This window comes from Petromyzon marinus, chromosome 35, assembly GCF_048934315.1.
Source record: "Petromyzon marinus isolate PM22_M1 ecotype Great Lakes invasive population chromosome 35, UKy_Petmar_22M1.pri1.0, whole genome shotgun sequence".
In the NCBI taxonomy this organism is placed as follows: Eukaryota; Metazoa; Chordata; class Hyperoartia; order Petromyzontiformes; family Petromyzontidae; genus Petromyzon; species Petromyzon marinus.
In genome coordinates, this window is record NC_133701.1 from 10,932,501 (window position 1) to 10,955,540 (window position 23,040).

General features: G+C 51.7%; 2 protein-coding genes across 8 annotated transcripts in view; both read left to right on the forward strand.

The window, feature by feature from the left end:
• The window catches only part of ELAVL4 (ELAV like RNA binding protein 4), a 194,591-nt gene extending 192,371 nt beyond the window's left edge, over window positions 1–2,220 (forward strand). For 4 of the 7 annotated variants that reach the window (XM_032966254.2, XM_032966256.2, XM_032966261.2 and 1 more), the window contains exon 7: window positions 1,860–2,219. In XM_032966254.2, the coding sequence (XP_032822145.1) occupies window positions 1,860–2,187 (328 nt within the window). In that variant the 3' untranslated portion in view covers window positions 2,188–2,219. Of the gene's footprint in view, window positions 1–1,859 lie in introns of all 7 variants that reach the window. The other 3 variants (XM_032966257.2, XM_032966258.2, XM_032966255.2) reach the window with 1 other exon arrangement.
• Window positions 2,221–2,261: 41 nt separating this feature from the next.
• LOC142929844 (uncharacterized) lies at window positions 2,262–13,873 on the forward strand. The gene is made up of 2 exons (XM_076071921.1): window positions 2,262–8,449; window positions 8,597–13,873. Exon 2 carries the CDS (start codon window positions 11,397–11,399, stop codon window positions 12,072–12,074), a length of 678 nt encoding a protein of 225 aa, XP_075928036.1. The 5' UTR covers window positions 2,262–8,449; window positions 8,597–11,396; the 3' UTR covers window positions 12,075–13,873.
• Window positions 13,874–23,040: the final 9,167 nt, after the last annotated feature.

A 23,040-nucleotide genomic window follows, 5' to 3' on the forward strand; every position in this document is an offset into this window, starting at 1 on the left:
ACATGAAGTCAGCAGGAAATGACTGACATTGGCGGGTTTAATCATGACGACAGTAATTTTACGATTAGCCCTTGGCTCACGCATTGAGATGTACACGCTGGCAATTAAACACGAGCCCTTCGCTTTGTTTTCCACATAAACCCTCACTTGAAGCGGTGTGCAAAAAATTGCGTGAGCGTCGCGTTCGTGCGGTCCCCCCCACCGCCCGCAACGCGACGCTCTCACGCTCGCAGCGCCGCACTCGGTGACATCCAGCCGCACGCCCGGCACTCGGAGCGGGAGTACCGTGACCGGTAGAAGGCGGCGCAGCGGGTGGGTTTTCGTCGACCCAAATAGTTTGAGTCCGCTGCGCACGTGAGGGACGTCCGTCGCGTTTACCGCATGCGCGGCGTCGAGTCGCTCGTTCGCCCCCAGCGTTCCCAGCGTAGCGGGACCCATGCCCCCCCCCCCCCCCCTGTAAAGGAGTCCTGATACTCCGCGAGGCTTTCCTGGGTAAATAATGGATGTTATTGGAACATTATTATTATTCATCTCTTGCCTCTCGCTTTGCCTACATTTCACCGTTCCCTTGCGGGAGAGGCATTAACATTTTTTTTTAAACACACTTAATCTTATTAAAGTCAGATGTGCTGTTAATAATTGGTGTTTGCATACTCGACGCGTGCGCGAGCGCGGTAATTCGGCCATTAAAACCGCGAGCACGCACCATGGCACGGTAATTTTTATATATATAATATATTTCTTGACGAAACGATTGTAAAAATGAGCCGTGTTGATGCGAAACAAGGCGTTCGGAATGGCATCCGACACAAAATCCCCCTGCTTCTAATCTGACGTAAAAGGTTTAAGGGTTTAATTTGAAATGCCATGTCGCCCCCGACCAACGGGACGCATCAAAACGTTGCACGAACACGTTCTAAGATTAAATCATATAGGACGCTCAACAGAAAGCAATGAGGGAGCAAAGTCCCTTATTCCCTCCTGAACCAACCAATATTTTAAACTGGAACTATTTTTTTTATTTTACGCAGGTAAGGGCCCACTGGCCATTACAAATGATAGCTCCATGGAGTGGCTTATCACGTTGAAATTTATAGGAGCCAAATGCACTAAACGCGCGTTGATTCTAAAAGTCGACGGAAAAACCGGAGGACCCGGAGAAAAATTAACGCGACCACAAGGAGAGAGAACACTCAAACTCCAAATATACAACAGGCGTCAGGGTTGGGATGAAGCTTATGACTTTCTGTGTACCAGGCGAGGGAGTTAACATCTTGCCACCGTGGCGCGCCCGGAGACTCGGAGCGGACCGGCACCCCAGGCAGCGAGGTCTCGCTGGTGCTCGAGAAGTCCCCGACACCCGGTGGTGGCGTCGGGCGCAGAATCCGTGTCTGGGAGAGTTGAGCCCTGCTCTGGGCTCCAGTGGCACGAGGGACCAAGCGGGGCCCTAGATATATATAGGTGTAATAGGTCCAAGGCCGTGCTCGGCTTACTCGGCAAAAAATATCCACGTTGTGCCGGAGACAGAAGCTGGTGGCAGGCAGCAGCGCCGAGTCGTGGAGGGAGGGGGGGAGTCACGTGCTCGGAGGGGGAGTCACGTGCTCGGAGCGGGCTACGTGCCTCGGAACTGGAGCCGTTCCGCACTGGCCGAATCCGTGTTGTCAGTGGATAAACCGGAGTGGGTGGCACGTGACTGCAAGCCGTAGCAAGAGGAGGTATAATAGACGCGGTTGTACCGGGAGGCAGGTCGACCGGGCGCGGCGCGGCTCGACTTTACGGGCGGCGAAGGGCGCGGCTCCCGTGCCTGACCGAGCGCCGCATCTGCTGCCCCCCCCCCTCTCCGCCCCTCTGCTCCGCAGGTTCTCCCCGCTCACCATCGACAGCGTCACCAGCCTGGCCGGCGTGGCAATCCCCGGCCACACGGGCACAGGCTGGTGCATCTTCGTGTACAACCTGTCGCCCGAGGCCGACGAGGGCATCCTGTGGCAGATGTTCGGCCCGTTCGGAGCGGTGACAAACGTGAAGGTGATCCGCGACTTCGCCACCAACAAGTGCAAGGGCTTCGGATTCGTGACCATGACCAACTACGACGAGGCCGCCATGGCCATCGCCAGCCTCAACGGCTACCGACTCGGTGACCGTGTCCTCCAGGTCTCCTTCAAGACGAGCAAAGCTCACAAGGCGTAGTGCGGTGGGGTGGGTTGGGTGTGCGGGTGAGCGGGGGAGAGAGAGAGAGGGAGGGAGGGAGGGCTGGTGGGGGGGATGAGTTGTGGGGCTGTTGCGGGGTGGGAAGCCGGGCGGTGAGCGTCCCACTCCCGACTCAGATCGGACGACGCCGCGGTTGACGTGGTGGCACCGATTTGCGTGAGAGAGGATGAAACACGATTACCCTCGACTTGGTTCCGTTTTGACTTGTGGTTTTTTTTTGTTTTGGGGGGGGGGGGGTAGGGGTGGGGAGGGAGGGGGGGGCGGTTTCCTTCAGGTCCTCTTTCTTTTCAAAAACGGCAAAGGTCAACCCGTCCCCAACGACCTCGAGGACATCCCGTCGCCATTAATCCGAGGTCGCTATTTATTAATTGAGTTAACTTATTTATTTATTTGTTGGCACGCCTGCTTGTTATTTATTTGCTTCCTCGCTGCGGCTTGATCTTTCATCGGGAGGGGGAGAGCCGTAGGCGCGTGGAGGCGTGCGAGCGCGGTCTTTTCTAGGCACGCGGACGACAATGCGGTTATCGTTCGGTTTTTTTCTCTTCCGAAAGTAAAATGATCTCGCAAACTGATTTTCTTTTTTTTCCAAATGAGGAGCTTGCGTGCTTATTCGTAGCAGAGAACAAAATGCAATGCTTTTTTATTTTCTTCTCGCGAGTTCACTGACTCTGCGACGATGTCACCCTGACGACATCGACAGTGTAACAGTCACGCTTGGAGATTTTTGCGCGCAAAGAACAAATGACGACAGGTAGATTTGTACGGCGCGTAAAGATATGAATGCCCTTTGTACATTGGTATTGACTTGCGTGCGGCAATTTGAAAAGGTGAATACTTTTTAAAACGAAGTAGACAAATCGCCGACTTATTATATCACCGACTTGGTAATGCGAATGAGCGTTTGTGGAATCATTTTCTATGGCTATGAAACCCAACTTGGCATCGGCTACGTGCGACGGATTAAAAAAGAAAATATTTACGAAAATAAATTATCGCGCATTGCTTTAGAGCCGTGCCGCTAAGCTGAACTCTTGTCACGAGGCGAGAGATGTTAAAGCAGGAAACAAGGGACATTTACGTAGCCTCAGCTGAAACAAAAAAAACGATGCAGTTATTATATAACGTAATATGTAATAACTTTAATCTTGAATGTGAACCTTACGTCAATTTTAAATAGATTTTATTTTTTCTCCCTAACTCTTAATTTTCGTAGTTTTTGTTGGTTCATTTGTGTTCATCACCCCCCGTGGCACCGTAGTTATTGATCTCCCTGAGCATGTGCTCCTCTCCATTCTGTTTGTGTCTCTGGCCCATGTCGTGAGGCATCAGTTGAACCCACCCTGTGCGATAATTTCAAACACCAATCCCCATTGTGCATCACCGTTGTTGTTGTTGTTGCTATTATTATTATTGTACACGTTTCCTCGTTCCGTCTTGTCACCAATGCAAAAGGGGTCTTTAATCATCAAATAAATAATTTATCGATCCGTTATTTATTATCATATTTATTGGTGTTGTTTATTAATCTATTTATTACTTATTTATTGTTACTCGGCAATTGATGTATCAACGCGCTTTGCTTTTTCACGCAAGTACTTATAGCCGGACGGCGGAGATTATAAATTGATGAGACAAAACAAGGTCGAGCCTAAATCGTCGCGTAAACATTTCAACCCTAAACCCTGGGGATGAAGAGTAGGGGGAATCTATTTACCGCGGAGGAAATACAAATAAAATCGTTAAAATCGCAACGAGCTTACTTGTAAAGATAATTACACTCGAGCCAATTACTACATCGGTAATGATAATAATGATGACGATTATGATCATAGGAATAACCAACAAACAACAATAATATTAATAATAATAAAACTACTTGCCAAAGAGAGCATTCGCGAACTTATAGGTTTCCAAAAAATGAAAAATAAAAAAGCGTCTATTTTTATAAAGAAATTTGCCGGGTGGACATTTTTACAGGCTGGGATATCATAACTATTTAGACAGACGGGGGGGGCTGGGGAGGGGGGCTTGGGGGGGCTGGGGTGGGGGGGGGGCGAGGTTCGTGGGTTAACGCAGGGGTTGGCGAGACACGCGTGTGTCGGGCTACTACAGCCAGCCCTCACCCAGGCCACGCGAATGCTCAAATTACCCCAGCGGCGACGCTGGAGGGCATTGGCGGCGGGGAGGAGGGCGGACGGGCGGGCGGGGGGGGTGGCTCAGACCCACCCGGAGCGCCGTCAAGCCTCCCTGTTCCCGCCATGCGGCGTGGGCCGTGCGACGTATTTAATTAAAAATCACTAAATAATCTACACATTATATATATCAGTGAGGGGGTGGGTGGAAACTGATGAACAATGAGTAACGACGCCCGGAGGCTGAAAGCATTTGAGCCACGATTTGGCGGGGGCTGGGGGGGGAGATTAGTGGGGTTATAAGGCAGCTGCAGAACTTAAACTCAAACTCCGCGTAGTGAACGGACCGTGGCCGCGTGTTGTTACACTCACATTGGGTATTTGCTCAGCGCGAGCGGTGTGACCCGAACGGGGTGACCCCAAGCGGTGTGTGACCCCGAGCGGTGTGTCCCCGAGCGATGTGTGACCCCTGGCGGTGTGTGACCCCGAGCGGTGTGTGACCCCGAGCGGTGTGTGACCCCTGGCGGTGTGCGACCCCGAGCGGTGTGCGACCCCTGGCGGTGTGTGACCCCGAGCGGTGTGTGACCCCGAGCGGTGTGTGACCCCGGGCGGTGTGTGACCCCTGGCGGTGTGTGACCCCGAGCGGCGTGTGACCCCGAGCGGTGTGTGACTCCTGGCGGTGTGTGACCCCGAGCGGTGTGTGACCCCTGGCGGTGTGTGACCCCGAGCGGCGTGTGACCCCGAGCGGTGTGTGACCCCTGGCGGTGTGTGACCCCGAGCGGTGTGTGACCCCGAGCGGCGTGTGACCCCGAGCGGCGTGTGACCCCGAGCGGTGTGTGACCCCTGGCGGCGTGTGACCCCGAGCGGTGTGTGACCCCGAGCGGTGTGTGACCCCTGGCGGCATGTGACCCCTGGCGTGTGTGACCCCGAGCGGTGTGTGACCCCTGGCGGTGTGTGACCCCGAGCGGCGTGTGACCCCGAGCGGCGTGTGACCCCTGGCGGCGTGTGACCCCGAGCGGTGTGTGACCCCTGGCGGCGTGTGACCCCGAGCGGCGTGTGACCCCTGGCGGCGTGTGACCCCGAGCGGTGTGTGACCCCTGGCGGTGTGTGACCCCGAGCGGCGTGTGACCCCGAGCGGTGCCCCGCGCGTGCTCGCGTGGACGCGCGGGCACGCGTAAACGTTCGCTCCATTACTCACCGAACGGTTTGCTATTTTTTTTGCGTTTTTTTTTCTCCCAGAGTTTGAAAAGTAAAACAATAATCTGTCGATCGCGCGCGCCCGACTTTCGTCCCGTCCCCCCCCCCACCGTAAAATTTTGCCTCGAAAGCCTCCTCCAAGTTACGACGTCCGGAAACCCATTCCTTCCAGAGCTATCGGAAACAAAACGTTCGAACAAAAAAAAAGAAAGGAAAGATAAACTGCCGTCGAGTGCGACACTCAACGCGTGTTGAAGGTTCTCGTAAAAAAGTGGAGCCGATGCGCCCGCATCAGCACCTGCATCTGTGCTCTCAACCGTATCTCGGCACCACAAAGTGTTTTTGCAAAAATGAAAAAAGCAATAACGCTAAAATATCAACTCCGCAGAGCGATGCACAAACACAAACCCCAACCCGCCGGCTTGCGCGCCACGCACAGGCATCTTAACGTTGTAACGTTATTAAGGATAACGACTTATTATTATTATGTTAATTGTACTTAAATATATGCACACTTGCCAAACACACAGTGATCAAAGATTCTCCGGTCAGCCACGACGGACTGTTGTGGGGCAAAAGTGCTCTTAACGGGCACATTTAAAGGCCAAACGCAAGCGCACACGCGCGCACAAAGACGCCCGCAACGCACGCAGCTACGCGCTGTCCATCTCTTCCAAACAGACACGCGGTGACACAACGCTGAGTTCCATTGGGCCTTGCGCTCGCCACCTTACGCCGTAGTGCGGGGAAGAGAACTCTCTCTCTCTCTCTAAGTGCTTCATGTGCGGCGATCGATGGTCAAAGGTGACGGGAGGCGCTGGGCAAACTTGCACATGCCATAGGTGGGCCGAGAGAGAGAGAGCGAAAGAGACAGAGAGAGAAAGATAAAGATGGAGAGAGCGAGAGAGAAAGACAGAGAGCAACAGAAAGAGGGACAGAGAGAGAGAGATGCTTCTAGGGAGATAATTTAGGTCCTTCACAACAAACACAGGCCATATCACGTGCTAGGTGAGAACAAATGTGTTTGCGCAGTGACGAGCTGCATTGTCAGGGTGTGCATATGTGCAATTGCTTTGTGTCAAAACACAATCAAAGTCATATCAGCCGGAGTGCTAAGCAGAGGCGTGTATATCACCGACATCACTCTCGTCATCCTCGTCACCACCACCATCATCGCCGCCATCATCACCATCATCAATGCCATCGTCATCGAACACTACAGAGAGGAGGAGGAGGAAAGGAGAGAAAAAAAAAGCAGTTCTGAAAAACGACAAATGGAATATAAAACGACAAAAAAAATCGCTACATTATAATGACACAACTCTGTTTGATAGTGCATATCTTGGTGTATTTTGCTGTACTCGTCTTTTCGTTGTGGCGACGTTTCGTTATGACTTCATATTTATCTCTTATCTTGCGTATCCTATTTACGAGTCAGCTTGGTTAAACTTATTATGAATCGAACGTTTGCAAGGTCATTTCCGCAGACTTAATGCAATCATTAAGATCCCCTAACCCTTGTCTCGGGCGTTTAGCGAGAGTGTGTGTGTGCGTAAACGTCTTACCTTATACAGCACGCACGATTTGTACTCAGTTAGCGAGCCAGACAAATTCCCACCGGGTGATGCAAACAAGCGAACGAACCTTTTTAAAGAAATGTGAAAGAAAAAAACAATGAACAAGTAACGATGACGATTACAACCATTCACCTGTGAATCTTTCCAGACACAATCCTGTGAACATCACACCGCGCCCAACGAGAGAGAGGCAAACGATCGCTGCCGAGGAGGGAGATTGAGTCTGGGTATCGAACCCGACGGGGCGGACGTATGGGATTGGGAAGGGGGGGAGGGGTTTAGAGAGAATAATTGATTGTACGATATGGTCCGGGGGGTAGGGCGGGGGGGGGGGCTATATAATTTTCCGCCAGGCTATTACAGGAAGCGCGCGTTTTGTTAAGACGCTCGGGCGCAACAAGCGATGGTTCCTGAATCTTCTCGCGTAATAAACACACACACACACGACGTCGCAAGCAAACAAGCCGGAGAATGGTTGGGTGAAGACAACGTCTTAATTGTAAATCCGAGCGACAAGACATTTCCAAATGACCATTAATATCACTATGTACCGCGCTAAGCTGCAAGCGGGTACGAGCGTTTCACGAAATGGTTTTCACACCACCACAAAAAACGAATTAAGCAGAAAAAAAAGGAAAAACCTACAAAAAAATACGACGATGGTGATGAAGTTAAAAATAATATTATTGTGCTTAAAAAAGAAAAACCAAGATAAATTCTTTTCTATTTTCAGACGAGTGGTCATAGATGCATAGAATTATTCTTATAAGAGGGAGCTGTCTTAAAGGACGCCTAACTTTATCCACATGCACTGAAGTTCAAAATTCTGTGGTTCGTAAAAAAGATGATTTAAGAGAAAAGAAAAAACTTTACACGAAAATTTAAAAAAAAACATAAATAAACATCGAAAAATAAAAAAGTCACTTAAAAAAAAGTTAAAAATTTTCCTGTGCTCTTCCTTGTATTAAACACCTAGAGAATCTGCGATATAACTTGCTATGCATAACAATAGCTCTTTGTAGTGAATTAGAATTGCTTTTGTCTTCTCTTTGTCGTACATTTTCTGATTGCTATTTATCAGTCCGTGTAAGTATATTTAATATTGTAACGCTGAGTTAATTGACCCGCACTCTCGCCCAACACAGCTGTGAGCCACTCAACCTCCCCCCCGCCCCGCGCGATCACACCTCCTTAGCTCGCGCATGCGTGCGTGTGCGCGCATGCGTGCGCGTGTGTGGGCATATACACACACGTGTGTATATGCCCACACACGTACCTGTACGCATACACACGTGTGTGTGTGCGCGTGTCACACACGTACCTGTAAGCATACACGTGTGTGCGCGTGTCACACACGTACCTGTAAGCATACACGTGTGTGTGTGTGCGCGTGTCACACACGTGTGTGTGTGCGCGTGTCACACACGTGTGTGTGTGTGCGCGTGTTACACACGTGTGTGTGTGTGTGCGCGTGTCACACAGGTGTGTGTGTGTGCGCGTGTCACACACGTGTGTGTGCGCGCGCGTGTCACACACGTACTTGTACGAATACACGTGCACCGCCGCTGATTAAAATCCTTTTTGGCTACAATATCGATCCGCGGGTGGCTACGTATTTCGCAGCCGGTGGCGGATAAATCGGTTTAGTTTGGTGGCGGAGGCTTGCCGGGTAACTTTCCTCGGCACGCTGAGCGCCAATATCGCGGCTTTGACGCGGATAGATGGGCGAACGGCGGCCGCGCGTCGCTGACGACACCTGGTCAAGTGGAAGCCGCGCGCCAATCCCAATCGTCGGCTCGTTCACAAAAGCAAAAAAAACAAACGCTACTGGAAAACGATAATCAGCGACGAGGCAAAGCGCGCTGATTATAAAGACATCGTTAATTCCACTCGATGATTACACGCCGATGGGGGCGGGGGGGGTGGGGGAGGGCGTGCACGTTTTTAGTCCACGTGCCACGACTTCTCCTGTGCGTCGCCTGTGCAAACAGCAGAAGCAAGCGTCACCACAGCCATCGGTCGATCCCCTTTTGCAAGGATACCGCTCAGCCAAACAGCGCCAGTATTTGTGGGCTCCGATCATCCCTGCGAACCCTCCCTCACCCCCCCCCCCACAAAAACAAACCTGTTTCTTCCCTCCGCGCAAGTGCCGAAAGCATATCGGCCGACAAACTTCTCAGCCCGATGGCTTGTGGCGACCGTCTGCTGTGGTTACCTGGGGGGATGGGTGTTTTTATTCTTTAGTTTGTTGTTAAACACGAAATTGTATTTGGGCAGCGGAAACTGTACCGCCTGTGTAAATCGGCGCGCTCCGGCCGGCCATGCTTCTCGCTGGGCCGGTTACCGCGCGCCATCACCGCCGTCGCCCGGCACGACGCACTGCGGCGCCCACTTCGGCGCCCACTTCGGCGCTCGTTCCGCGTTGCCGCGAGCTACTGAGCGGGAACGAGAACCGAACCGGAAACCGAATCGTGCTCCATGTTCCCTACCCCCCCCAGCACCCCCCCTTACCCCTTCACGCCTGCGTGCGTGAGCGTGGCGCAAGCACCCGCGGATGCGGGGGTTTGCGCCACGTGCGTGCCTGCGCGTGTCTTCTTGTGGCATTCATAGTCGCTCGCTAGCGGCATCTGCCCGCCAACAGTCTGTGAAGGCTCTACGGGGTGACATTTGCCTTCCTGTGGGGAGCGGTTGGCGCCCCTGCACTACGAGCCCCGGCCACCCGAGTTCGATTCCCGATCACGGTCGACGCCGGTGACGATTATCTGAACCGGTCCTGGGCCTGCCCCTCGATTGACTCGGCCACGAATGAGTACCCGGTGCGGTGTGTAAACATCGCCACTGGGGAGACAAAGGCGGCCGGGCGTGGTGCTGGCCACGCAACCCCACGTGTACCGTGCCGGCCTTCATAGGTGCTCGCTTACAGCATTAGCCCCAACAGTCTGCTGAAGCTGTACGGGGGATCTTTTTCTCGTGTCTTCTTGCACGAGTGTAGTCACGTGACACAGCGCACGGGCCCTTGTGACGACACAAAGACAGAGATCCCCCCGTGTAGCCTTTACAGGCTGTTGGGTGCAAGGGCTGTTAGCGAGCACCTATGTATGTACGTTGAACTTCTTTCGCACCGTACGTGGCCAACCATGCTTATCGGAGGACAGCAAACTAAACTAAACTAAACAAAAAAAACAGCTTCAAACGAATGAGTTTGTCAATCGAGACGACGATGATTTAAAAGTGTCGTACCTCCCAGTGGCTTCCTAATACCGGAAGGAAGAGCGTTCCAGACGGCCGCAGAAGCGCGTCTGAAGGCGCGCGATGCAAGTGACCGTCTTTGTCCGATGACGATGACGCGCACGCGCACGTGACCCTCCGTGGACAACGCGTCCCTCGGACCGGACGCCGGTTTTGTGCGGCCGCGCTCGTTTTTTAACGGGACACCTTCGGTGGGAATCGGCTGTCGGGCTCGTCGGGTCAACGGGCCGCGTCGCTCTTGTCCACGAAATTTAATCGCGGTTCACGTCGCGACAGATTTAAAAAAGGAAGCAAAACTATTTTTTACTGAAATCGAGAATGGAAACAGAAAACCGGACCAATCGACGACCTGTTGACTTGGCCGGGCCTTCCAGTAACCGAAGGTGACCGATGAAGGACAGCCACACAATCATCGGCACATTGTTTCGTGGCTTTATTATAATTACCGTCGCCATTGTTGTTGTTATTATTATTATTTCGAGCGCATTGAACAAAGAGAATCATAAAATTAATCACACAATCTTGACGAGGGGCTGGCGGGGAGGCGTCGGAGGGGTGTTGGCCGGGGGTGGACTTAGCTGTGTGGGTGTGGGTCGGGTCAGAATTGATCTTAAAAAAAAAACCTATATTATCCTCGTTCTTTAGTTATAATCTATTATTGAGATGTTTCTGTATCTACTTCCTCTTTACACCGAGGCTCTCGTAGTAATGTTTCTTAAGTTTGGGTATGTACAACGGTGAGTTCTTTCGAGAGGAAAATAATAATAATAATTGATAGACTATCGGTTAATTTATTGTGACTCGTTGGCTGTAAATGTTTTCATAAACTTGTTGTGTTGGAGAAATTTGTACTTTTTCATGTTCAGTATCTTAATAAAGGAAATCAAGACCTTAACACAATTAAGTGGAGTTACTACCCCGGCTGATTACTGCGTGTTTGTTGTTGTGTGTTGGTTGTTATTGTGTGTTTGTCTGTTGTGATTGCGAGAGGGATTTTTTTATTTTTAGAAGGGTTTATACTGCAGCTACCACCATGAATACCAACAGCATCGTCATTATCATCACCATACACATCACCATACACAGCATCGTCATCACCATCACAATTCACAGCACCATCACCATTCACAGCATCGTCATCACCATCTACAGCATCATCACCATCTACAGCATCGTCATCATCATCACCATACATTGCATCATCACCATACACATCACCATCTACAGCATCATCACCATACACATCATCATCACCATTTACAGCACCATCACCATACACATCACCATCACCATCTACAGCATCATCACCATACACATCATCATCACCACCTACAGCATCATCACCATACACATCACCATCTACAGCATCATCACCATATACATCATCATCACCATCTACAGCATCATCACCATCTACAGCATCGTCATAACCATCACCATTCAAAGCATCATCACCATCACCATCTACAGCATCATCACCATCATCATCTACAGCATCATCACCATCACCATTCACAGCATCATCACCATCTACAGCATCACCACCATCCACAGCACCATCACCATTCACAGCATCATCACCATCTACATCATCATCACCATTCACAGCATCATCACCATCTACATCATCATCACCATTCACAGCATCATCACCATCCACAGCATCACTATCACCTATCCACATTATCATCACCATCTGCAGCGGCTGTAAGAACGCACCGCCTGGTTTCACAGTGGACTCGAGAGATTCCCTGAGCCACGCGTGCCAGTGCTGGTGGTTCAAAGTTGATAAATTTGAAAAACTACCAGCAAGGTACTCAATTGGAATAAACACCCGCAGCAGCAACATCGCTCCCCTTCCTGCGAAACCTGGCAGGACCCTCCCTCGTCGGTGAGTCTTGAGACTTTTCCCGGGTAAATAAATGCACCGATAAAACATTTTTTTACTATTTTTACTTGACCAGGTAAGGCCCCACTGAGCTATATAGCTGTATTTTGAGAAGCGACCTGGCTGTCATGGATGATAGGTCAACGAAGTGGCTAGTCATCACGTGGAAATGTATAGGAGCCAAATACTCAAAAACGCGTAACGTTGATTCTAAATTTGGAGAGAAAAAACCGGAGGACCCGGAGAAAAATCCACGCGACCATCGGGAGAGAGAAAACATGCACACTCCAAATATACAGCAGCAGCAGGCGTCAGGGTCGGGATCGAACCCACGACTTCCTGCATACCAGGCGAGGTAGTTAACATCTCCTAGCCACCGTGATGATGATGAGAGAGAGAGACACGCAAACTCAAAATATACAGCAGCAGGCGTCGGGGTCGGGATCGAACCCACGACCTCCTGTATACCAGGCGAGGTAGTCAACATCTCCTAGCCACCGTGATGATGATGAGAGAGAGAGAGACGCAAACTCCAATATACAGCAGCAGGCGTCAGGGTCGGGATCAAACCCACGACCGCCTGTATACCAGGCGAGATAGTTAACATCTCCTAGCCACCGTGATGATGATGAGAGAGAGACGCAAACTCCAATATACAGCAGCAGGCGTCAGGGTCAGGATCAAACCCACGACCGCCTGTATACCAGGCGAGATAGTTAACATCTCCTAGCCACCGTGATGATGAGAGAGAGACGCAAACTCCAATATACAGCAGCAGGCGTCAGGGTCGGGACCAAACTTACGACCGCCTGTATACCAGGCGAGGCAGTAAACATCTCCTAGCCACCGTGGCGTAAATAAGTGAATGACTTCGTTTAAACCCTTAAATACAGAGGGTTTGAGCAGGACACCTCCCTGCGAGGGATGATCGCCAAAGATCGATAATATTAGCGGCAGAGTGGCAGCCAAAAGGAACGGAACGAATTCATTCGCGAGTTCGGCTGCGGTTGGAGATGGAGCGACAGAATCATCCCCTGCGCCGGCGCCTGGTGGATTAATTCATCGCGAGAGGTGGCGGCAGCGGCGGCGACTTCTTCAAAGGAGGCCTTCATCTAGCAGTGGATCGACCGGGGCTGATGGCCGATCGCAATTAAATAGACAGTTGTCTCGCTGCTCAGACGAGCGGCGTGGGGTGGGAATTGTGTCCGATGACAGCGCTTACCCAGGCGGTAGAGAAACGCCCCACACTCACATGGGGCGGCCTCATTCGATCCATCGGGTGGCCACCGCCAATGAGATGCAGGGCTGCGTTGGCCCTCGAGTGGGATTTGAACTCCCAAACTGGCTGCCTGGGTTCGTAGCGGCAGCAGCAACAACAACAACAACAAATGAACAGAATAGTTGAAAAGTTGAAACAATGTATTAAAAAAAATATATATATGTGATGTTGAAATATAATTGAGTGGGTAAATCATCGATGGTCAGGGATGATGAGGGTGATGAAACGATGACAGAGATGGGATTATGATGATGGTTGTAAAGGGTGTGGCTATGAAGATAGTGGTCGTGACGGTGATGATCGTGGTGGAGGTATCAGTGGTGGTGGTGTTTATGAAGATGGTGGAAAGAATGATAATGATCATTATTTGAGTGTTGGTGGTTGATAATGAAGAATAATGCTGCAGCGGTGATGCTAATGATTATTGGCAGCAGTAGTGCTGGAATTATGATGATGATTAATGTTGTGGCGGTGATGATTATGAAGATGGTAACTGTGATGATGATGGTGTTCGTGTTGTTGATAATGAAAATGTGACCAAGGCCAGCAATTGCCATTGACCCTAAACCGACAACGTTGCATGGACATTGTTCTATGATAATGCCTCTTATGCTGTCTAATTACCTAATCGCTCTCACTCTCTCTCTCATTAAAAGCCACACTTTCCCAGCCTCATGTCTCACACACGACACCACTCTGCATCCTCTCCTGCCGAACACAAACGGCGAGTGAACCACGGAATCTCTGAGATGTCTCGTCTTCAGCAGGGCCCACAAAGCCATCAAATCAAAATTGCTCTGCGTTTAAAACAATTAAGGGCTGCTGGCTGAATGGGGGTAGGGGGAAAGAGAGTGGGAGGTGCACAGCCAGATAAATTACTCTACCCCACAAAGCAATCGCTCACACTCTTAATGGCTCGGCCAATTAGAGCAGCGTGGTGCCTCTCGCTGATAATGGAACAATTACGCCGGCGATGTTTTCAAACTGCTCTCCAAAAAAAAACCGTAACGCAAAAAAACCCAACAACAACCACCACCACCGAAGCCCAGCCCCCCCCCCCCCCCACCCATCTCTCAATGGAGACAGAAGTGGATAACGCGCATCGCCTTGGTAATTAATACAAAGGGAGGGGAGGGGGGTGTACGGGGGCGTGCATTTTCAAATAAAGTGGCTAAATTTAGGCCGTTGATGATATCAACGTGGAACCTCCTCCTCCACCACCACCATCACCACCGTCTGTGACGAGCGAGGTGAGTTCAGCCCCCAGGCGCTCGGGGAGGGGTGGTTAGCAACCAAAATAACAAAATGAGTAATTTTCTTCTTTTCGAATTAGATAACAACAACAACAAACCCCACCCCCTCCCGCAATATTTCAAGAGGCGCGCTGCACCGCGGTGGCGAAGACGAGACAGGGCGGGCCGTGAGGCCACATGTTGCCAAACCCTGGTTCGGGGAGGGGGGCAGGAGGGAGGGGGGCAGGAGGGGGGGGGGCAGGAGGGGGGGGCAGGAGGGGGGGGGGCAGGAGGGGGGGGGCAGGAGGGGGGGTCAGGAGGGGGGGTCAGGAGGGGGGGGGTCAGGAGGGGGGGGGTCAGGAGGGGGGGGGTCAGGAGGGGGGGTCAGGAGGGGGGGGTCAGGAGGGGGGAGGGGGCGTCCTATTGGGGCGGCAGGGCCACGCGTCTCGTTGCGGGCCACGTGGCCACACGGCGCTCGGTATCTCTCCAAGCCTGCGCCGTGCGTGCCTCTCACGGCGCCTCCAGCGAGCACGGTTGGCTACGTACGGCGCGGAAGAAGTTCAACAACACTTGAGGACGTACGCACATGCTCTTGCAGTTTCTTCAAGCGAGAGCCAGTGGCTATGACGATGAGGATAAGGATGTTAACACAGAAACTGGGGGTTTATTGTTTGAAAAATTCTACTCTGTGGTTCTTTCGGTAAAATCACGTAGGTATAAGATAAAATAAGTCACGACGTTTCGGGCGCCACACCTGCGTCAGTCATTAGGTGAGAAAGCATGATGACGGACGCTTGTGTTGCGCCCGAAACGTCGTGATTTATTTTATTTCATCCCTACGTCACTTTACAGAAAGAACCAAAGTATGGATTCCTGTAGTCACGAAAGCTTCAAATCTAGGTTAGTATGCACCACTCACCCCACACCACTCACTAGACACTCACCACTCACCACTCACCCCACACCACTCACTAGACACTCACCACTCACCCCACACCACTCACTAGACACTCACCACTCACCCGACACCACTCACTAGACACTCACCACTCACCCCACACCACTCACCCCACACTCACCACTCAACCACACCACTCGCTAGACACTCACCACTCACCCCACACCACTCACCCCACACTCACCACTCAACCACACCACTCACTAGACACTCACCACTCACCCCTCACCCCACACCACTCACTGGACACTCACCACTCACCCTACACCACTCACTAGACGCTCACCACTCACCCCACACCACTCACTAGACACTCACCACTCAACCCACACCACTCATCACTCACCCCATACCATTCACTCGACACTCACCACTCACCCAACACCACTCACTCACCACTCACCCCACACCACTCACTAGACACTCACCACTCAACCCACACCACTCATCACTCACCCCATACCATTCACTCGACACTCACCACTCACCCAACACCACTCACTCACCACTCACCACTCACCCCACACCACTCACTAGACACTCACCACTCACCCAGGCACCCACGTACGCAGCAAGCACGAACGTCACTGGGGGAACGTCAAATGAACAATTTACATTTCCCATCTCACGCAAAGTGGTGGTGATGATGCCTGTGACAATACTGATGATGATCGCGATGCGACGCTCGCGTGGACGAGAGCACAAAGAAGTGCTCGAGTAGGAATCATCAGGGTTTATGGCTCCGTGAGTGGAGCTGCATGATGATGATGATGATAATGCGCTTCCACTTAAAGTGGCCTAATTAAACGGCCCATTTACCGATGCCGCTCGCACGGTTCCGAGGGCCAGCGTCGTCTTCCGTTTGCGCTCTGCCCACTCAGCAGCATCAGCAGCAGCAGCATCAGCAGCGGCGGCAGCGGCAGAGTTACGCATCACGAGAGAGCCGCAACAGCGCAGCAAATCATCGCTGCGAAGTGGCGTTGCCTCCTTTGGGGACGGCTGTGTCCGTGCACACAGCCATCAGCGCGCATGCACAGCCGCGCATGCACACGCGTGAATGCACTGTGCACATCCACGCATACTCATGCACGCAGAGACGAACATACACCCATAAAATAGGTGGGGTTTTTTTTTTTGTTAGGGTTAGATTGCGTAAATATGAATGCGTCATAGTAATAGGTGTTACCCTTTTAACTGGCACAAAAACTGACACCTTTATTCAAGGCATCATGTTTGCAATAACCACAACAACAAGCAGTCAAAATGCAAACAAAAGAGACAACTCTGATAATGATATGCACTGTCCTTGAATTTGATTGGTCCACACCCGAGACGGCTTTTCTTAGAGCCTAGTCTCCACTGGTGTTGGACCAGAAGACGCCCGACACAGCCAATAAGTAAGGACTGTCACGTAAACAGATTCGTCACTAGTGCAGCACACCGGTGCGTTGGAGAGCAAATCCACAACATTTACAATGTGAGTACGACGTTTCGCCAGTAATTTCAACGAGCTTCATCAGGCGACAGCCAGATTTGTGTAGAAATCCCCCAGTTTGGTTCCCTAAATAGAGAAGAAGATACTCCGGACAACAGCAACCTTCGGCAAACCTTTTGGGGCAAGTGCTGTTAGCGCGTAGCACCGATGAAGGCCGACACGGCACACGAGGGAGTGGGTGGCCAGCACTATGCCCGGCCGCCTTTGTCTCCCTAAGCGGCGATGACTACACACCGCACCAGGTACTCATTTGAGGCTGAGTCGACCTAGGGGAGGTCCAGGCCCGCTTCAGATAATCGTCACCGGTGTTGGCCGTGATCGGGAATCGAACTCGGGCGGCCGGGTTGGCCGTCCCACTACACACATGCATACACACTTGCACATGCCTGAATACATATACACCCACACAGATATGTATACACCCACAGATATATACACCCACAGATACATACACCCACAGATATATATACACCCACAGATATATATACACCCACAGATATATATATACACCCACAGATATATATACACCCACAGATATATATATATACACCCACAGATATATATATACACCCACAGATATATATATACACCCACAGATATATACACCCACAGATATATATACATCCACAGATATATATACACCCACAGATATATATACCCACAGATATATACACCCACAGATATATATACACCCACAGATATATATATACACCCACAGATATATACACCCACACAGATATATATACACCCACAGATATGTAGATATATACACCCACAGATATATACCCACAGATATATACACCTACAGATATATATACACCCACAGAGAAATACATATACACCCACAGATATATATACACCCACAGATATATATAGATGTGCATGCACACGGGTGCAAGGACAACGATTTCTCCCCCCCCCCTCCCCGTATAGCCTTAACAGACTGTTGGGGAAGTTCTCCTTGCGAGCACCTGTGGAAGGCCGGCTCACACAAGCACAATTGCACACACGGCAGCAACAACCGCCATTCGCCACGAGGCGACGACGTCACAAAGGCGCATGTGCCAGGCTCGGTGCACCTTCAGCATCACGCGAAGTGTCGAACGGCCGCTGGCAGGGAGGTCACGGGACAGACCCAGCAGGTGAACATGGCTGGACTGAGATGACGCAGACCACGTATACAAACCCACACACACACATATATATGATGATATACACGCCCATCAGTAGCGTGTCTTAAACAAAAAAAATATAAAGCTTTAATTTCTCATCGGATTCCTCCAAGTCTAAATAAACATTTTGACTCTGGGGTGTGGAGTGGTGTCAGAGCCCCCCACGTGGTCCACCACGGCGACCGCTCCACAGGGTGAAGCGGGTTCCCTCGCCTCGAAGCTCTCACGCTGACCTCGGCACCGAGGGTGTCCGAGGTGCCGTCGATGGGCTCGGTCTGGCCCCGGGGCAGTCGAAGGGTCGCGTGCGCGCTCGTTGTAAGCCCTTACCGGGAGCGTGGTCACGAGCGTGGGGCGGGCAGGGGGGTGCCTTGCCCACAACTACCGCCCCCCCTCCTCTATCTCTCTCTCTCACCCCGGTAGGCAAAGCCGCGAGTTGGGGCCCCTTTGACAACCATCACGAGATATGTTCTCAACAGTTTAGCATTGCAAGTGATGCCGTTGTTAAATCGTGAAGGAACGCAATGTCACGTGATTTGCTTTGAACGACGGGAACTTGCGTTCAAGAGAATTGTACATCTGTGATATTTACCTAATTAGATAGGGGCCGTCCATAAATGACGTGACGCACCTGGGGGGGTGGGGGGGGGTCAGACATTTGTGACGATGTGTGACGAGGGATGGGGGGGGGTTGAGAAATGTGACGTCACATCAAAATGCGCAACTTTAAATAAATATAGACAACACGTTCTACTTAATTAAATAGACTTTTTAATAAATGTTTTCTCCTACAACAACAGAGTGCAGCGCCACACCACAGACGCACTACAATGACAATAGTTTAAAGCGATTTGAAGCATGTGTTTTTTCAGGGAGTTGGGGGGGGGGCAGACCTTTGTGACGTCATATTTGAGGGGGGGGTCTGACTTTTTATGACGCCGTGTGACGAAGGGGGAGGGGGGGGGTGGTCAAAAATCCTCCAAAATTGCGTGACGTCATTTATGGACGGCCCCATAGGCGTTAATTTTATTGCAAAGAGGCACCGCTACGGAGCTGGTAGACGGAGCGCCCCTGCAGCGTTAAATGTTCGAGAGCGTGAGCGTGGCGACGATGCGGCGCGGGCAAGAGAGGAGTCCGCGGTACGTGATGGCCTCTGGGGGTGCCACCGTGCGAGACAAATCGCGATGTCGGGGGGCCCCCCACCTGACCCATTGCCGCACCCCCTGAGCGGGTGACGTCGTGGTCACGACGCCGTTGGCCACTTACTGTTGGCAACGACGGCGCACAGAGGGGGACGTGGTGTGACGTGTTGTGACGTGGTGTGTGTACGTGTTGTGTACGTGTTGTGTACGTGGTGTGTACGTGTTGTGACGTGTTGTGTGACGTGGTGTGACGTGGTGTGTGTACGTGTTGTGACGTGGTGTGTACGTGTTGTGACGTGTTGTGACGTGGTGTGTACCTGTTGTGACGTGTTGTGACGTGTTGTGTGACGTGGTGTGACGTGTTGTGACGTGGTGTGTGTACGTGTTGTGACGTGTTGTGCGCGTGTTGTGGACGTGTTGTGCACGTGTTGTGCACGTGTTGTGTACGTGCTGTGACGTGTTGTGTGACGTGGTGTGACGTGTTGTGGACGTGTTGTGTACGTGGTGTGTACGTGTTGTGCACGCGTTGTGTACGCGTTGTCAACGCTCTGTACGTTTCGTACGTGTTGTTTACGTAGAATATTGATCTCTATCTTATTGTTAATATGCGTTTCTAAACTAAACAACTATACACTATGTGTTGTTCAATAAGGTAAGTGCCCACTGAGCTGTGTAGCTCATTTCAGAAGCGACCTGGCCACACAAATGACAAGCTCCAACGAAGTAGCTTTGTCATCACGTAGACATTTATAGCGGCCAAATACTCACGTTGATTCTAAATTTGAAGGGGGAAAACACACCGGAGGGACTATCAGAGAAAAAAATCCACGCGACCACGGGGAGAGAGACACGCAAACCTCCAAATATACAGCAGCAGCAGGCGTCAGGGTCGGGATCGGACCCACGACCTCCTGCACACCAGGCGAGGTAGTTAACATCTCCTAGCCACCGCGTTTCGTTCCTGGGTATGCGTATACTTCCATTCCACGAAACAATCGTGGAATGCCGCTCTCCCCTTTGTCTCGTGCGCAACCGAGAAGGGTCCACGCGGGCTGCAACGCCACGTGGACCACAAATCACAACAAACGCGGCGACGCCGTTCCTGGTTCTCTGGCTGGCGAGTTGGCAGGAAAATAAACACACGGGCGAGCCGTGCGGTAGCCTCAAGAATTGGCTTATCGACGCTCGTTCGCCATCGCGCCTCCGAGTGGTCAGCGCCCACTCGATATGTAATTACCCCGGAGCGATTTCTGCCGTGCCGTGGCGTGTAGTCGATTGCCTGGCCAGTGAGCCTCTGGTTTCAGATAACATAACCGCGCGCTCTCTCTCTCTCTCTGTCTCTCTCTGTGAACGCCGCCTCGCACCGCTGCCTGGCCGGAGCCACTGGAACCCGCAGCTTGCGACGGGGAGCGGGTGGGAGTGGGGCGGGGGAGAGTTCAATGCTAGGTCGTGGATGACTGAATGCGAGAATTGTTTAGATTTTTTTTTTGGTTCCGGGGATGATTTTGTGGGAAGTCGTCGCCGGTCATCTATGCAGAGGTCACAGGAACGTGGACTTTTCGTCGCCGGGGTGAATTACAGCTGGGTTCGTCTCGTGTTTGGGTGCCGCGGTGGCGAGATGTTAACTACCTCGCCTGGTATACAGGAGGTCGTTGATTCGATCCCGACCCTGAAGCCTGCTGCTGTATATTTGGAGTTTGCGTGTCAATCTCCCCATTGGTCGCGTGGATTTTTCTCCGGGTCCTCCGGTTTTCTCTCTCCAAATTTTAATTTGCACGTGAAAATCCACTTCGCTGAGCTATCAATTGTGGCCAGCTCAGTGGGCCTTTCCTTGTAAAATGAAACAAAACTTGTTTAGTTTTAGTGTTAGCGACCGGGAAAATATTTGCGCACCAGGCAAACCACATCCACCATTTGTGAGACTGTGGGCTCTCGCTCAGACTGCGGCATGTGGCCCTATGGACTGTTTTTGTTTGTTTGTTTAATTGTTGAGGCAAGTGCGTTAGCAAGCACCTATTCTGGCTGGCATCACACAAGATGGGCTGGATGTTCACACATCGCATCATTTACGGTACTCAGTTTTGGCCGAGTTGACACAAGCGACGCAACAAGACGGGCTCAGACACCATGAGCCACAGATAAATCCAGGTCACCGAGATGATAGCAAAATGTGCGAACCACTCCACCACACACGGATGCTACAGGAACAACAGCCGGGCATTGATCTCGAAATGGCAGTGATGAGACCACGGCATTTGTGCCATGCTATGCGCACTATTGTTATGCTAGGAGCATTGTCAAAAGCTTGCTGGGCAAATCACGGGGCAGGCCCAATTGCTGGATCACGGGTTGACTGAGCTCCCCACTGTTGTCATCCTACGACTACGCCTGAGCCACCCGGCGCTCTGCTCGTTGTTGTGAGCGTCGCTCCTCCTTCTTTTGTAGCTGGAGGTTACTGCCGCTCACTGCCGCAGGAAAATAATTCACGAGCCTCCTCCGCAGAGGGTGATCCTGACACCGCGGTTTGCCAGCCGACTGCAAGTCCACTCAGCCCCAAATATTTTTCTACCAACACATCAGCTCATCTCTTCTCCATTCTGTGCGTCTGCCCATTCAGGCCCTCCTTCTCCCACAAACAGAAGCTGCTTGGGCGTGCGATTGGCTGGGCATGGGGTCTCCACGAAACGGCCAACGCAATCTCGTCTGCCCCCAGGAGCCTTTCTGATGGGGCTATGCTCAGACGTTTTATCTTTGAGCTCCGCACGCAAAATCCAGCCAGGCTGAATCCGAGAGGGATCATATGCAGGCTCGGCTGGGCTGTCTGAAGCCGGCGCAGGTGTTCCTGTAAGCATGGAGAGGGGAGGGCATGGATTGCGGCCGAGAAAACCCGGAGCTTCGTGTGGAGTGAAAGGCCAGGCAGCTTCCACACAGCGTTCCACAGCCGATGAAAAGATTATGCCGCTCGACCGATTTGGAGCGAGACCTCTGCTGACAACTCAGAGCTGGTGATGAGCACACTGCACGAGCTATATATGGAAACTCTATACCTGGATACACAAAGACAAATAAATAAACACACATACACGGAAAGATGCCCCGGTAGTTGTTGCAATCAGTGCGGCCGACCGTAAAAGAAAGTCGGACCACCAGGGCATACTTCCAATCCTGCTAAACCCATCCTGTGGATAAAGAGGAAGATCCCCCGTATAGCCTGATCAGACTGTTGGAGCAAGTGCTCTTTGCGAGTAGCACCTATGAAGGCCGCCACGGCGCACGGAGAGGTGGCCGCCTTTGTCTCCCTATTGGCAGTGTTTACACACCGCATCAGGTACTCATTTCAGGCTGAGTCGACCTAGGGGAGGCCCAGAACCGGTTCAGATAATCGTCACTGGTTTTGACCCGTGAGCGGGAATCGAACTCGGGCCGCCCTGTTCGTAGCGCAGAGCGCTTAAATGCTACACTAGCGCTCACTACACACCACACATGTACACACACACACACACGTGCACTTACA